At 38.9% G+C, this 17,047-nt stretch overlaps 2 protein-coding genes across 3 annotated transcripts; both read right to left on the bottom strand.

The window, feature by feature from the left end:
• Positions 1–1,419: 1,419 nt before the first annotated feature.
• LOC306706315 (tubulin alpha chain-like) lies at positions 1,420–2,930 on the bottom strand (the record flags this gene model as incomplete). Its single annotated transcript, XM_079173342.1, has 3 exons — positions 2,795–2,930; positions 2,563–2,711; positions 1,420–2,397 (listed from the first exon to the last, which is right to left on the bottom strand). Exons 1-3 carry the CDS (start codon positions 2,913–2,915, stop codon positions 1,420–1,422), a joined length of 1,248 nt encoding a protein of 415 aa, XP_079029468.1. The 5' UTR covers positions 2,916–2,930.
• Positions 2,931–5,490: 2,560 nt separating this feature from the next.
• Positions 5,491–9,770, bottom strand: rps21 (ribosomal protein S21; the record flags this gene model as incomplete). 2 transcript variants are annotated; one of them, XM_079179498.1, is made up of 6 exons in its annotated part: positions 9,738–9,770; positions 9,222–9,304; positions 8,492–8,555; positions 7,163–7,234; positions 6,145–6,200; positions 5,491–5,621 (listed from the first exon to the last, which is right to left on the bottom strand). In XM_079179498.1, the coding sequence occupies exons 2-6, from the start codon at positions 9,269–9,271 to the stop codon at positions 5,612–5,614; spliced, it is 252 nt and encodes an 83-aa protein (XP_079035624.1). In that variant the 5' UTR covers positions 9,272–9,304; positions 9,738–9,770. The 2 variants fall into 2 exon arrangements, with proteins under 2 accessions (XP_079035624.1, XP_079035625.1); XM_079179499.1 differs by lacking the exon at positions 5,491–5,621 and having other exon boundaries at positions 6,141–6,200.
• Positions 9,771–17,047: the final 7,277 nt, after the last annotated feature.

Raw genomic sequence — 17,047 nt, 5'->3', positions numbered from 1 at the left:
TGCAAACTACTGATCCACTGTATCCGTTTTACATTTCCTTGTAACAGAGTATTTCTACACTGTGGCTAGTTTTATTTAAGTTTAAGAGTACTTCTTCCACCCCTGGTACTTTGAGTCTTTATTTACTACAGTGTAAAAAATCCAACAACTAAAAGTCATGGATTCAAAATTCTAACTAAGTACTAACTTACGAATAAAATGAATAAAAGTGCTCCTTCTAGAGAAAAAAATGGCCGATGTGACTGATAAATATACATTACCTAATACTGATACATCTGGTCGCGGTGGAACTAGTTTGTACTCAACACCAATGCTGAAATAGCAACTACCCGACACACACATCTTTGCAGTATACTGAAAGTAAACAAAAACTAACTAATACAAAACAGAAATTTCAAAAATAAAATAAAAACAAATTTAAAAACTACTATAACCGTGCTAGAAAGTTAACGCAATACAAAAACTTCAAATGATGTTTGGTGTTGTAAATGGTGCAAGTCTAGTAAATATATGTATGTCCTATAAGTACATTTACATATCCTGCATTTGTATGGAAAGGTGCTTTGTTGGAAGAGCATATTGATGAGTATTATAATATATAAAATCCCAGATTTGATTTGAGGGGGATATTTTTTTTTACTGATGCTGATTTTACAGAGAAACGACGGATTCATTACTTTAATGTTGAGAACCCCCAAAACAGATGTGTAGCTGGTTTTCCCCATTTAATACAAATCCTCAAACTCCTCTTTCTTTTGCGCCACCATTATGAAACTACTGTATGAAGTAAATTAAAAATATAGCCTCAACAAATGGGGACCTCTGCTGGTGGTAGAGGGCACAACACTTTATAAAGTCAAACCACCAGGTGCTATATTCATTTCTTGGATGTCAAATGTAAGAAACTCTTTAGAGTGGCTAACACAAAGCAATGTTTTTCTATCAAAGTTAAAAGAAATGAGACATGATCTAACAAGAAACAACATTGTCAAAAAACGAACGAGGCATCTTTTCCCCCTAAAATGTACCTCAAGTAGATAAAACATCGGTGACTGCCCCCATATGACTAAAGTGGAGTGGAGCGAGATCATTTCTTGCTTTTCAGTACAATCAATTTAGCTCTTCTAAGTGACATCAAAAAGTTCACTCATGTTAAACGTTTAACTCTGGCTTAGAATATAATGTTAGCAGAGTAACTGTTCCAATAGAAACTGTACAAACCAGTTTAATGCTGCCCAAGACGACAGCATGCTTTAAGGAGACAACTGCAGAAACTAAAAAAAAAGCTGCACTGCTCCATTAAAAAAAACCTGTTCAACCGTTCTTCTGTCTTGTGGACGGGGTGTATCAAAGACATCAAACAATAGTGCAGTTACTGAACAAAATTTATTTTTGAAGTGAATCAGAGTACAGATCAGTTTAAAACTCTCCATCATCATCCTCCTCCTCTCCTACACTATCGGCTCCAACCTCCTCGTAATCCTTCTCCAGAGCCGCCATGTCCTCCCTGGCCTCAGAGAACTCTCCCTCCTCCATACCCTCACCCACATACCAGTGCACAAACGCACGCTTAGCGTACATCAGATCAAACTTGTGGTCGAGCCGAGCCCAGGCCTCTGCAATAGCGGTGGTGTTGCTCAGCATGCACACGGCCCTCTGGACCTTGGCCAGGTCTCCACCGGGAACTACAGTGGGCGGCTGGTAGTTGATGCCGACCTTGAAACCAGTGGGGCACCAGTCCACGAACTGGATGGAGCGCTTGGTTTTGATGGCGGCAATGGCAGCATTCACATCTTTGGGCACCACATCACCACGGTACAAAAGGCAGCAAGCCATGTATTTGCCGCGGCGAGGGTCACATTTCACCAGCTGATTGGCCGGCTCGAAGCAGGAGTTGGTGATTTCGGACACCGTTAGCTGCTCATGGTAAGCCTTCTCAGCGGAGATGACGGGGGCGTAGGTGGCCAGAGGGAAGTGGATGCGGGGATATGGCACCAAGTTGGTCTGGAACTCTGTCAGATCAACGTTGAGGGCGCCATCGAAACGAAGGGACGCAGTGATGGAGGACACAATCTGACTGATCAGCCTGTTCAGGTTGGTGTAGGAGGGACGCTCGATATCGAGGTTCCTGCGGCAGATGTCGTAGATAGCCTCGTTATCCACCATGAAGGCACAGTCGGAGTGCTCCAGGGTGGTGTGAGTGGTGAGGATGGCGTTGTACGGCTCTACCACAGCGGTGGACACCTGGGGAGCTGGGTAGATGGAGAACTCCAGCTTGGACTTCTTGCCGTAGTCGACAGACAGACGTTCCATCAGCAGGGAGGTGAAACCGGAGCCGGTGCCACCTCCGAAGCTGTGGAAAACCAGGAAGCCCTGAAGGCCGGTGCACCTTTCAGACTGAGGGCAGAGGAAGAGACACTGATCACATATAGGAGATGCAGTAAAACAAAATGGAGGTAAATTGTAATTTAGCTGTAATCTTTGAACCAGGGTACAAGTACACGTCGCCAAAGTGTTCCAGCCTGATCAGGAAGGAACTTCTCCTGCTCTGAATTTACCCACCAGTTTGCGGATCCTGTCCAGCACGAGTTCAATGATCTCTTTGCCGACGGTGTAGTGTCCACGGGCGTAGTTGTTGGCAGCATCCTCCTTGCCAGTGATCATCTGCTCAGGGTGGAACAGCTGACGGTAGGCCCCGGAGCGCACCTCATCTGAATAGACCGGTTCAAATAAGAAATCACTTGAGGGTTTGATTTTATGAAATAAAAGAGGGATCTGTATTTAATGAGTTTACCGATGACGGTGGGCTCCAGGTCGACAAAAACCGCTCTGGGGACGTGCTTTCCAGCTCCGGTCTCACTGAAGAAGGTGTTGAAGGAATCGTCTGCTCCTCCCGTGGTCTTGCCACTGGGCATCCGTCCGTCCGGCTGGATGCCGTGCTCCAGGCAGTAGAGCTCCCAGCAGGCATTGCCAATCTGGACACCAGCCTGACCGACGTGCACCGAGATACACTCACGCTGGAGGGGAACGATCAATTTGTAACGTTTTACCATTAAATATTGCCAGACATCTATCTATGTTTTAACCATGATGCACTATGCTTCAGATCATCCCCACATGTTAAAGGCAGCTAAAGTCCAGAGGGGGGAGGGGGGAAGAAATAAAAGGACTCTTTGTAAAGTACCAGATAACACAACATCATGACCAAGTCACCTGACGCATGCTGCCCATCTATTTATAGTCTTAACATGAATCAGCTTATTCAGACGAACAGATAGTTGATTATCCATGAGTAAAATCATATGAAATTACATAGAATATCTCTGGAGGGACCAGACAGAGCTGTGGTCATATATTTCGTACGCACACGGTTTTCAAACCGTGAAAAGATTACAGATTAAGTGTCTGATTTATTAATTATTTTAGGAAAAAAACCTTTCAAATAGGTGGTAAAAATTGAAAAAAAGAGGCTAAAACACTACACACAATAGACAAGAAAACAGTTCTTACAACAGTTAACTTATGCCGATAAATAGTTAGATTAAATTTGTGATAAATGGGCTTTGAGCCTGGTTAAATAATAATAAAGAAAACTTCCCATTGTTCCATACTCACCATGTTTCCTGAAGCTAAAGGCGTGAAACAAGGATGACGAGACTGATTTAACTCTCACAGCTGCGCTTCAAGGAGTGCTGTGTGAGAGGCGAACAGGGAGCCCAGCTAAGTGAAGCTCTTTATAGTGCCCAAGATGGAATAAGCAGCTGAAGCCAATTGGTTGAGTCACAAGAGCTTCTTTCCTATTGGTTAAACGAAAGCACTGATCCTCATCACAAGTGGTAATGGCCATGACAGTGTCAGTTGTTTTCCTTATTGAACTCTCAAGTTTATACAAATAAGAGAAGCAGAACATACCAGAAACATACGACTATCCATTGAATATCTATCATTCTGAAGATGTGGTTTCTATATAATTAAGTCTATATTAACGCTATGCTATTAAAGAAAGTGGGCATTTATCTACATTTAGTCCTACAGTCAAAATGTTACCAAAAGTACAAAATGTAAAAGTACTCATTATTCAGAATGTCATATTAATGAATTAGAATTATTTATAAATTAACATTACTTAAGTGTACTTGGGTAAATGTCCTCATTAACTTTCCACCACACATGTGCTGTTCACTCAATTTCTAAAGAAAGAGAGCATCAGTTGAACAAGTTTCATTTTATGACTATTTACAGGAAACGTGAAGTCCAGAGTTTTCTTTTCGGCTTGCTGTCTTTTTAGAAGTGTAAAACAAGTTTTCTGATTTTGAAGGAAACTTCCATTTCTTGTGACACGCTGCCCATGCTGCAATAAATCACAGTAATGATGGGGTCCTGGTTCATAACTGTATATCATCCTTCAGTACCTGTAAGGAAACATTACCTCAGATCTCACCAGCTAGTCAAAGGATTGAGACTTAAGCCTCCCCAACAAAGGCCAAGTTTCATGCTACCATTCATACCCATTTCTAGTGTGTGATGCCCAACAAATTAATGTGTCACTCATATTCTAACCACTGAGCTGGTTTATCTTCAGTACCTCGTTACAATAAAAGCCTTAAGGAAATAGCTGCGTAACCTCCAGTAATGCTGTTTGGGGTTTGTGCTTTCATGTAATAATGAGCATTACGTTTCAGTCGGCTGTAATGTTTAAAAACGTGCTTAAGTGTTTATTCACAAGACACCTTTGGCTTCATTTCAACTTCCTTTGTCGACTTTTCACTTTTATCATTGGGACAATTTACTACGAGTATGTTTTAGCTCTATTGGTCATTGTGTCGGTCCACAAAGATTTCCAGACCTTTGGTGAACAGTTGTCACCTTAGGAGGCATAGAGCTCGAGTGTGTGGCGGTTAGAGTAGCCTGGAACATAATACGGTTAATTCACATACCATGGCCACACTCCTGAACTGTTAGTAGTGCCAACAAGTTATGTTAATATTGCATACTACTAACTCAACATCTTTAGGCTTACTGGAAACTTAAATTCACTCAACTTAACCAATGAACATGTATCAAGATTAACTCTTTAATAAACCATCGGCCATGTTGCTTTGCGGTCACTACTGACTTCAGACCAGGTGAGACCGCTCCACACCGCGCTGTTAATACATCTGTAAGACAATTAGCTTGAAGTACTATTTTAAAGCCATATATATATATATATATATATATATATATATATAAAAACCTGTAGCATATCTATGGCCATATAGTCAACGTTACAGGCCGATCACATTTGTCGAACAGAAGCACGTGGAAAACGACAGCCATAGTGCTTTCATCCTCCTGCTGTGAAAGTTTTGACTATACATTGTCTATTAGTACTATTATTAAACCAAAACTATTAATCTAAAGAGAAGAGTCCACTGGCTCCACGAGTCAGAACATCCCTTTAAAGATCGATACTAAAACGTAGAAAAAGACAGTTGCCTGACACACATGTAAGGAACACATAACCGGTTTACGGCTTTTATTTCTTGTTGAGAAATTACAACGGCAACAAAAGTTGTTTTTTTCCCCCCATTTTATTTTTTACAAAGTCTCCACTGCTGCAGCGTCACACTTAGAGGATCCTGTGAAACAAAAAGATACAAATATTTGTTAGTTGTTGAATTCAAAATTGCCAAACGATAGATTTTAACACAAACTTCCTGTCTGGATCTGCTTAAGACACGAAGATGCACACTTTTGCAAATAACATCCATTAAATGTTTAAATTCAGAAGCAGTTTGAAATGATCAAATAAAGAGCAATTGCATTTCTTTTGTCTCGGCAGCAGCATTCATGATCTAATCCACGTTTCCAATGTGAAAGTTTATTTTGAGTATTTTCTCCAATCACATGGTGCATTTGTCTCCGACAAAGAGGAACAACTTCTGCTTTGTGAGAGAAACAAGCTTCAAACATAATTCATGTGTGATTATAGTGCAGCATCACAGAAAAGCCTGCAATACACTGGTCAGGTCTATAAAAACACTCAGTTATGAACTATTATACTATACAGATAACCAAAACTATGTCGGTCATCCTGATTCATATCTATATAAAAAAACGGTAACTCTGCCACATTTACGACACGTGAGAACAGGTTCTTACTTTGAGACAATAGAGTCATTCTTTGCCAGCCTCAGGATGGAGTCGTCAGACTCACCCTGCAGGACGAAAGAAAATATGTTCAGACAAAAGATTTCAGCATTTATAAGATTATTTTATGGCAGAGGCAGGTTTCCACAGTCAAAACACATTCAAACACCTTCGTCTCTTGTCTAATTCTTAATAAAGGATGAAAAACTATCCCACAAATAAGTCTGTACTACAAACTACCCAGCAGCTGATTTCTACAAATGTAAATCCGTGTTCAGTGCTTCCTACAGGATTTCTTAAAGACTGCTGGGTGGATCTTTCACCATTTAGGTCGGTCCAGGGTCATGATACCCCGTCAGAACATTCTGTAGATTTTAAAAAAGGTAAATGCTTCAATCTGGTCCACTTTGAGAACAAACCTGAAGCTATAAGAAGAACTCTGTGCTCTCAACAATTTGGTTCTCTTGTTTTATCAGTGGTGGAATGTAACAAAGTACAATTAGGCTACTCAAGGTACAATTTTGAAATACTTGTACTTATATATTTCAATTTTATGTAACTTTATACTTCTACTCCACAGGGAAATATTGTTTTCTACTTCACTACATGTATTAGACAAGCAGTTAGCCTGCTAGCTACTTTGCAGATTGTGAATACAGAATATAAATTAACTAATAAACTATGATGTAATAAATAGAATAAAGTAGTTTAAATGAGCTCCACCGTTACCCGCTGGAACATTAGAGTGATGAACACATTAATGGACTGCCAGTCTAGGTAATTAATGGGAAACACTGGAGTTAAATTTAACACTAATTCAATTTGAATGTCCAGAAAAAAACAGTGCTACGGAAGTAGTAACTGACAAAAAGTAAAGAAACAGAAATGAGTTGAGAGCAAAAACATTGCATTGTACAAAGTGACAAACAGACGAGCTCAATCCTCTCCTAAAACACTTTAACTGAGGACTGACAAGCAAACACGTGACAGCGGAGACAATACAAAGCAGCAGATTGAGCGGAGGACTCACCATTCTGCGGATGGCTCCACAGATCGCGTAGGTCTTGAACTGACCGTTGAAGCGACCGGTCACTTTGTCAACCTGCAGAGGAGACAGAACGGTGGATCAGAACATGTGAAGTCCAAACCAGCCACTGCACTTGACGTAAACATTGTTTTCCTAACTTTGTAAAACAAACGCATACATTTACTGAAATTGTTAATTATTAAAAGAATAAATCAAAAATTGGCTTCACATTTGGTGTGAACACATTAGTCTGGAGCCTTTTTGTCAATCGTAGCTCTTAAAAAGAAAAGTGGAATCAGCCAAAACGAATCAGAGCAGCTCTAGTAAATGCATTTTCTCTTCTTTTTCAGGCATCCACTTTCTTTCTACTCCATCTTATGAAAACCAACTGACCAGGCACTTGCTGTGTAATTCATCACTGAACATAAATTCTGTGTTTTAAGTTATATCATTGCTGCGTGGTATTTTTGTGTACTTCTCAAAACAATTCAAAAAGGTAGACGAACTATGTTACCACCCAACACTAATGTAATGTACGCAAAACTGTATGCAGGCTTGATCTTTATCGCGGTGGATTTCATGTGAAGCAAGTTTCAAGTGTCTGCTAACTGACTTTGATATCACATGAAAATAAAACAAATCCAGTCATCGTCTGTAACGTTAAGCCCCTCTTGCAGTGAGGCAACAGGGCTAGCCGCTGCACAAAGGTGTAGTTGGTAGCAATGTTGTTCCACTAATGTTAAAGTACAACAAGCAACACTGACTGATCGCGACAATAAGAGCATTTAGTCCCGGACAACATTTAAAGTGACAGCCAGAAAGGATAACATTCTATTAATTGATGTCAAAACTGTTCCAGTCGTTCTGTCGTCTCCTCTGTATCGACCCAGTTTGATAAATTAAATTGTCCTGCTTCACGTTATGTTACAGCACCGGTTTCTCCCATAACCATTGAACCTCACTCCCATCATGGCTCTGTGGTTTACTCATGTGGCCAACTTCATGCAAATATTTACCACCGACACTGAGCCTAGTGTTTGAACTTTGTGTATATTTGTAGAACAGACAGTACAGCACGTGTCACAAAGCCTCATTGAGAGTAGCAAGCTGATAAAATTCACAAATACTCCGACCGTATTAGAGTTGAAGCATACAAATGCCATCTATGTAGACAAAGGTATTCTTTGGGTCTTGATACCTCATCTTTAGTATATTATTAAATATAACTGATATTGACCATAAACAGCATGTTTAATAGTGGTTCAACCAGGACACACTAATCTTAGTTTCATGCTTTCTATTACATACGACAGGATGAACTTTAAGACGTACCTCAGCGATGTTGATCTGGACGGAGGCATGGTCCTTCGCTCCGATGATTCTGTTGCTAGCAGAGCTGCAAAACACGCATGAAATATGTAAATGTATTGTTCATCTAAATGAAATCTCATCATTCACGCAGATACTCTGCATAACAAAGCTTTCAGCTGACCATCAATGAAACAATTTATCATGTTCCTAACAAAATATTTTCTACTACAGACCAGTCCCCAGAAATATTGAATCCAGTATTATCTTCCAATTACCCTACGACAGTGGTGACTGTAACTAGGTACACGTACCCAAATACGGCTATTACTAAATTTGCTATTTTCTTAAAATACATGTTATGCTTCTCCTCACAATTTAACAGCTTTTTGGTTATTTTTCAAATTGTTATGTTTTGAATCCCATATTCTATAAGATAATGATTTCATAGAATATGAAGCATTGATGAATATTAAACTACCCAATATTCTATAAAGGAGTAAAACATTGGCACAACCTCAATCTGCAAACGCAACTCACATTAACCCAGAAACACTGAAGGGGAACAGTCAATACTGTACAATCAACACGTTTTAAAGAAAGTACTACTACATGTTATATAATTGTACTGGGGTAAGGTTTGGGACTTTTACTTGTGAGTGGAGTATTTTTACAGTGCAGCATCAGTACTTCCACGTAAATAAAGGAGCTAATACTTATGCTAATACTTAGCACACAGCAACAAGGCACTCACCATTTACGTGGGACGTAGAGGTCCACAAATTCACCAGAGTCGTTCTGCATGTTTACAGGTCGTACAGGTGGTCGCCTAAAAATCTGAGAGAAATGTGATAAAAAAACGAAATCAGAATTAGGCATTATGTTTAGTTCGTGCGCTAACTAGCTAACGTTACAGTCTGCTAACACTCCGAGAGGCTTAATGTTTTACAGGTCGCTTGTTCCCAAAGCTACATAAATATATATATATCACCGTATTAACAAAAACAATGAGTACATTTATTTTAATGCGAGTCTTCAGAGAAACCAGCAATTACAGTTAGCACTGTTAGCATGCGGCCGCGTGTGGCTGCTCACACACTCGGGAAACGTCTGAGATTTACACACAACTTCTGACATAAACACCATCCACGGGTCATCTACCACTACACAGCCACGTTCACTTTGACATATCGCACAGAAAATTGCGGCTATATGGGGATAGAAGACGTATTTTAACCGTTTTGAAGACGACAGCTCAACAGACACTCACCGTATACGATAAATGGCCGACAGGAAAGGAAGAGCTGCCAATCCGGAAGAAGAAATATCTCACTCGAGATGTTGCTGTTGCCACCTGCTGGCTAGATGCTGGTACTACACACAATCTACACCAGATGGCCAAAAGTAGGTAGACACCCTGCTTATATACTTTTAAATAGGGGCTGTTTTATGGTTTGGGTATGTATTTGTGTATATTTCTTTATTTGAACAGGGACAATGTACTCTTTATATTTATATATATATATTTGCAACAATGTCCCTGGGGATATAGTTTTAACATATCTTATATTCAGGTCCCAGTTTTGTGTAGAGGAACCTAAACTGCCACCTGCAATTTCAATAATCAATCAATTATTTGTTGCCGTTAAAGAAACAAATCATAAAATACAAAAAAATACAATGTAATTCAAACATGTGAAAAGGTGATTCAATTCACATGTCCCACTAAATATATTGTGTTCCTTATTTTGTCTTTAAATGAAGAATCATTAAATGGCTGACAGAAAGTATTTTATACAGTATAGGTGAGAGTAACAAAATAAAAGGCAGAGCTCATTTCTCAGGTAGTTTGATTCAGTTATAAATATTGAATTCAATGTTTCAAGCTTGCTTCCTTGTCTGGATGGGTGGAGTAAAACATCACCTCCGTTACCAACATGTGCACGCATATTTTTGATGATCTCGGGTATAAAAGGGTCAATACCAGCCTCCGCTCATCTCGTTTTAGGCTTTCCAACAGATGTTGAACCGGGCAGCAGGGATTTGATCTCATTCAGAGCATTAGTGAGGTCCAACACTGATGTTGAGTGATCACATCTGGCTCCCAGTCGACGTTTCAGTTCATCCCAAAGGCGTTGGATGGTGAGGTCAGATCTCTGTGCAGGCCAGTCAAGTTTTTCCATACGAAACTGGGAAGACCATTTCTTTATGGACCTGGTTTTGTGCATTGAAATATTGAAACAGATGTGGGCCTCCCCAAATGGTTGCTACAAAGCTAGGAACACATTATTGTCTTAAATCATTGTATTCTGTAGCAGGATTTCTCTTCTTTAGAAAGAAAGAGGCAGAGCCCAGACAATGGAAATCAGCCCCAGTACTCAAACAAACGTGACCAGATATGCTTAGCTACTGTATATGGTGTACTTTTAGCACAGATGGTCTAGTGTTTCCAAGTGACTGATACAAAAAGTCCACATTTTGCTTATACTTGAATTTCACAATGTTTATTTAGGGTACAGTCACCTCAACCATGGTAGCATTATATAATGCACATTGTGTAAAAGAATAGTTTTCACATTTGTATTGAACACAAATATTCTGAAAGTACCAAGTTTTTGTTATTGAACATTACATGATACGTAATAAAAGTGTGATAAACGTATGCTGCACACACAGCTGTAAGATGTACCACATCTTACAAAACATGTAGGGTTATTTCTCCACAAAATCGGATTCCCCTGATAACATCTACGACACCGCCAACAACACATCAACTCATGATGTTTCATCTAATACAATTTCAGCAATGACGGTTTCAACAATACAATTTGATTCATCCTATCAGAAAGGATGGACTTTTATATATTATGATATATCTATACCACATTAAATTGTAAGCTATGAATATCTTAAACAATTATACATTAGCACAGCTAATTAAAAAAAATCTGTCTCAAAATATTAATAAATACAAATGTACTTTTGAGAGCTTAACCATAATGGACCAAAGTAGTGTGAGACTGATGCAATCAAATACAGAAAAAACCTAACATCTAGGTTGTTGAAAATAAATTCCACAGTGAAACTTGTTCAAATAATATTACTAAGTACTACAAATGCAACAAGTACAACTACATCCAGGACTAGGACTTGTCCTGATGTCATTGTTTCACACATGTACACCCGACAGCCAGATTGAAGGGACACTGGCACGACCTCTCATTGTCTAGCTTGCGGTAGACGTAAATCTCGAGGAAGATAGGTTTGGCGACCATGTTTGCAATTGTGCAATCCTTGCAATCAGCATAGAGGATGTGTTCGGGCTCTCTGTCTGCTTCGGTATTAGTACTGAAAAAAGGGGAGAAAGTGTCCATGAAAATTGAGGCATACATGGAAGCAGATTGGCAAACAAGGGTGGAAGTGACAAATTATGGAGAACAGAACCATCAAAAATCGAATCAATGAATAAATAAATTACTATATAAATACAATTAATACAAATAAATATATTAAAGAAATTGTATAGAAGAGTGGATAAATTCAAGTTAAATAAATAAAAAAGCAAATTAAAACTGAAATATCAATTTTATGTCACATTTGATAAATTAATTGATACCTACATTTGTATATTTAAATATTTTTTGATACACAATCCCATTGTTGACGCACAACCTCCTTTATCAAATATTATTCATCAAGTCACTTTCTTATTTTTTCTTTTGGCAGGTTCTAACAGGCATAGAAAATTAGGGGCTACTAAGGCTGGTTAATACATGAAAGGTTTACATTTAATACATTTACTTGTTCCAGCACTTCATTCAAGTTCTTTCACAGCTAAAAGAAATTATTAAAATCCAAGTTATTCTTTTTTTATGATCAATTGATTTGATATGTTGGAGGTAAGCAGGGTTTGAACTTCTACTCTAGCTCTTTTTCCATTCTTGACACAATGCCTTTTAGGAATGAGTGAGAAGATGTGTGCCTTTACCACCTTCTTGTTTTGATTTCTGATATGTTTCCGACGACAAAGTGACTCAATTACTTTGACTCAAAATATCTGTTACAGAGCTATTGTTAGTTTATACATCCCTCAATGTACTGTAAGTTAAGAAAAGATTCTCTCCTCTGGCCAACAGAAAGGAAACTTACATTATATTCCAGGGTGCAACTGAAGAGTGAGCGAGCTTCGACACGTGTCTGAACTCCTGATAGGAATCATTGGGAGCAAGTTTACAGCCAGGGTCACATACAGGGTGGCTGTACACCATCCCCATCAGTCCCAATGATAACTGGAAACACAAGTAATATATATGTTAGATTCACATTATCAACATCATTTGCGTTTCCTACCTCTCCTCACTGTACCAAAATAATCATATTCATCGTCATATTGTTGGAAAAATATCTTCTTACACCACCTGCTTCTATGAATGAAATAGCGTTCAAAGCTTTCATACATTTTGCAGTCAAAATTATTCTTGGAAGGTTCTTGCACAATATTATTTTTATGTATCCTGTGGGGCTAAATCCTTCTAACTATCAGCACCTTTCTTTGGTAGCAGAAGGCATACAGTCTAATATTTCTGCACTGCATGTAAAAAGCATTAACATTTTAAGTACATAAATGAATAACCTTGAAAGTTATTAAGTAATTAAGTAATTAAGTTCATTTTATTTTGACTCATCACTCAGATGTATCAATCTATTGATCTGTGATGAGGTCTAAACTGTTACTGTTTTCTCCCAGATCATTGACAGTACTCACCAAAGCAGTGAAGTTCATGGTGAGGCTGATGAACCGACGCAAATTCCTTGAAAACAGAGTGAAAGAAGGTGATCCCTCTCCTGTTGTCTGAGCTCTGGTTTTCTCTTCCACAGATCTCTCTCCTCTCTCTCAGGCGCCTTTTATGCCATTGGTGACGAAAGATCATTTGCATCAACGGGGAATCACCGGAAGCATCATAGATAACTGATAACAGTATGTTGTCATCTCAACTTCATATTCACCTGTGATTCTTGATTTCATTTAAGGTTTTGTTAAAACAAAATACACAACTAGCTTCCAGAAAAAAATACAGAGAGCTGTGGATTTCCTTTTTTGATTTGACTTCAGTATATTTTTGCTACTTAGCATTGACAAGTGTTCATTTTTTGACGTCTTACAAACGTGAACCCCTTTTCTAAATTATTTGTCAGAATCAGCAGAATTATACGTTTTGACTTAAAACCCAAACCTGCGATAACCTCAATGCAGGACCTAAAACACAGAGGTATATAGCTTATATTATCGATGTTAATATATATATATATATATATATATATATATATAAGTCGATATTTTATTTTTTATATGATATAAGTCGATTTTTAGACATATTTATATTTTAATGACATTAAAAGTGACAAAGTAGTATGAGTAGTCTTTGTAAAACACAGAAAATCTGACAAAAAGACCAAACACAATGTTATCAGGATGGATTTGAACATCGTTGCGTCATCCTGATTCTTCTCCTGATACCATGAAACAAACCACAACAACCACAAGGTGACAAGTGAAAGAGACTACCTCCAATACTGATTAACAGGGGATTCCACAACTATTACAGCATACCCAAGGCGAGACATACACTGAATTTGCTTAGAAAAGCCGACAACGCCCACGCAGGAGGCTATCCCCATGACACCATCAACAGGCGTGTGGTAACAAGTATCCCGTGTATACACGTGTCTAGCATACAATCCCTGCTTGCTCCCTTGCTTTCGTTGAACTGTGGAGGTTCAACAGGGACTACTAAACTACTAAATATATATAAGATAAATGAATGGTAATGCATGCAGTGGGAGAGGCTGAACTGTAAGCAAGTGCAGAATTTGGAGCCTAATAGGTTTTGTGTTCACAAGAGAATGTGTGTGTGCCAATTTGAGCAAACTAATGGGCTATGGTCAAAGCTGCTCACTCTCAGTTTTGGCAATTGTTACAAACACATTAACTTCAAGTAACAGCAAAGAAACAATCCATTGTATTTGATCTATATCTGAATTTCCACCAAGTTCCTATGTGGATATGGATATGCCAACACTAGGGCAGGTAAAGTATCTACACATAGAAATTGTTAAGTTTTATTTGCAGGGATTTGAGGGTTCCCTCTTCAAACTAACAATAACAACAGTAGAAAACAGTAGTCCCTGTGAAGTAGTCCCTGTGAAAATGAACGCTCAAACTTCTCTTAGTTACATTTAAAGCACACACATAAATTCAGCATTCAATCAAAGTTGTATTTTTGGTCATCTGAGGAATGTAAATCCAATATTCCCTCTTTTAATTCTGGTTGAGTCTCCTGAGAGACAATATCTGGCTCTTAACACTGTAGATGCTGCACTTTCTTTGCTAAGACTGCACTGAAACTGAACCCTTCAGTAAATGTACTGTAAAACCAAAATGTGCGAAAAGAGGCTAAAAAGTAGTTAGTCCAGTCAGTGTGAGCAGAAAGCTAGCAGTTGCATTTTAGTCTAGATCCACAAATTACTCCATAAATTAACATGCTCAAGTTATCACAATCCAATCAACATTCTATTTTTCATGCAGTTTAAATCAGACATTTCAGCATGGATTGCCGATCGTGAGAATAGTTTTGAGTCATAGGTGTATAAAGAGAACCGGATGCACCGGATGCAGCGCCCCATTCATTCCTCCACGTGCTCAGTGATGCAAGAAACAAAAAAAGTTCAATTCTGGCAATATTCCACATCCTTGGGAGGCATAGCAATCTTTAACTAGCCCTCGTTCTTGGGCTCATTCACATGAACGGAGGAAGAAAATAACTCTGGATTTGGCCGCTTTCTCCTCTGCTGTCATATTGCTGTCAATATGTTTTTTAGACACCAGTGTTTTTTGTTGTCTGATTTATTATTGGGCCACATCTAATCGAACGCTGTGCACTTAACCACCTGGAGGTCAGACTTTGAGCCTGGTGGCAAACCAGACTACTTATTTGTGCAGTGTGTTTCAGGAGCATGCCAGAAGCGGCTTTCCACTCTGCCTGCTAAAAATACATGCCTGGTCTATTTTTGACAGGCCTGGTAGCTAGCAAACATACCCGAACCATCTTATTTTCCTAAACCTAACCAAGTATTTTGGTTTTAATTCACAGCATTAACCATGTGTTTAAAACTGCGACTGTTTCACAACTCGCAGGTAGGTGCAGTTTGACTCATCTGAATCATTATGGTGGTAAAATAAAATAAAATTCCTAGATATCCCATGGAATTATTTTGATTGTTATCAACTTAATAATGAACAAATAAGTATAAAGACCGCAAAAGCACACACAAGACAGGCGGGGGGGGGGGAGGGGGGGGGGGGGGTGTATGGATACAACAAATGACGGAATTTCAACCAGGAGACCGCTTTTGGTTCCCCATGTGAAATAAGGAGTCAACGTCACAAAACGTGCATACTTAAGGCACTTCTGTAGTTATTTTGAACCAAATGGCGATCTTTTCCTAAACCAAACCAAGTACTTTTGTTGCCTCAACCTAACTAAGTTGTTTCTTAGACAGAAGTTTATTTTAAAAAGACCGTATGCATTTAACAAACGGAAATTGACACCTCTCACAGAGAAATCACAAAAAAAAACTTTGTGTTGTTGGCTTTTATAGGAAACACGCGAAAATGAAGCGTAACTTTTTGAAAGATATTATACGATCCATACGTTGCAATGGTAGTGATAACAACTGATGACGACCATTTGTTTTTTGTACTTCTTTTATAACCCTTTTTGCTGTCTTTTATTCAGATTCTGTTGAAGTCAGTTTGCACTGATATGCTTTCATTTTTGGGCACTCCGCTCTCCTTAACGCCATTAGATAGAAATCATTTTATAGGACCATAGTCTATATGGTTGTATACAATTTGTTGTGTAAACTGCTCCATCCAACATAGGGCGTACTTCCTGTGTTGCACTGATCGTTTGCATTGGATGTAAATCTTGAGTCGCAAAATTGTCCAATATGGACGTAATTCTAGAGATACTGGGTTGATCCCAAGCGAGCATATTTGCATCTTTACCGCCAACACATTGACAACCAGGTCAGCCAACAGCAACACAGATTAGTGACAAATCAACAATGATGAAGTCACGTCACACTATTGAGGATACATTTTCATACTCCCTCGCCTCAACCCCATTGTATTGTATTGATGTATAACTTGGCCTCACACTGAAAGTTGATGACATTTCTCAGTGAGCAGTGAGTCACTTTTACTGTCAATCCTTTCTTCTGCTTTTCTCCCTACCCACCTGGCAACAAAAGTCTTTGGCATTGAGCTCAGAGTGTGCTTTGTTGGCCGGTTAAACCAAATTTATGATAACAATAGTGAATGCGGGATATTACCAAACGAATTATTATATTACCAAGACGAAGAGTTGAAATCAGGTGTGGGAGGCTGTCAGGACTTTGCTGCTCTCTCCATAATCACACGTCGGCCATTTAGCTTTTAAGTCACGCTCAGGGTGGGAAGGAATCTCCCGGAAACTACTTAGACTGCTATATCGCTATTGTGAAGTGGTCTAAGCATCT

Source organism: Pholis gunnellus, assembly GCF_910591455.1.
Source record: "Pholis gunnellus genome assembly, chromosome: 2".
Lineage (NCBI taxonomy): Eukaryota > Metazoa > Chordata > Actinopteri > Perciformes > Pholidae > Pholis > Pholis gunnellus.
This window is presented reverse-complemented; position numbering and strand designations above follow the sequence as displayed.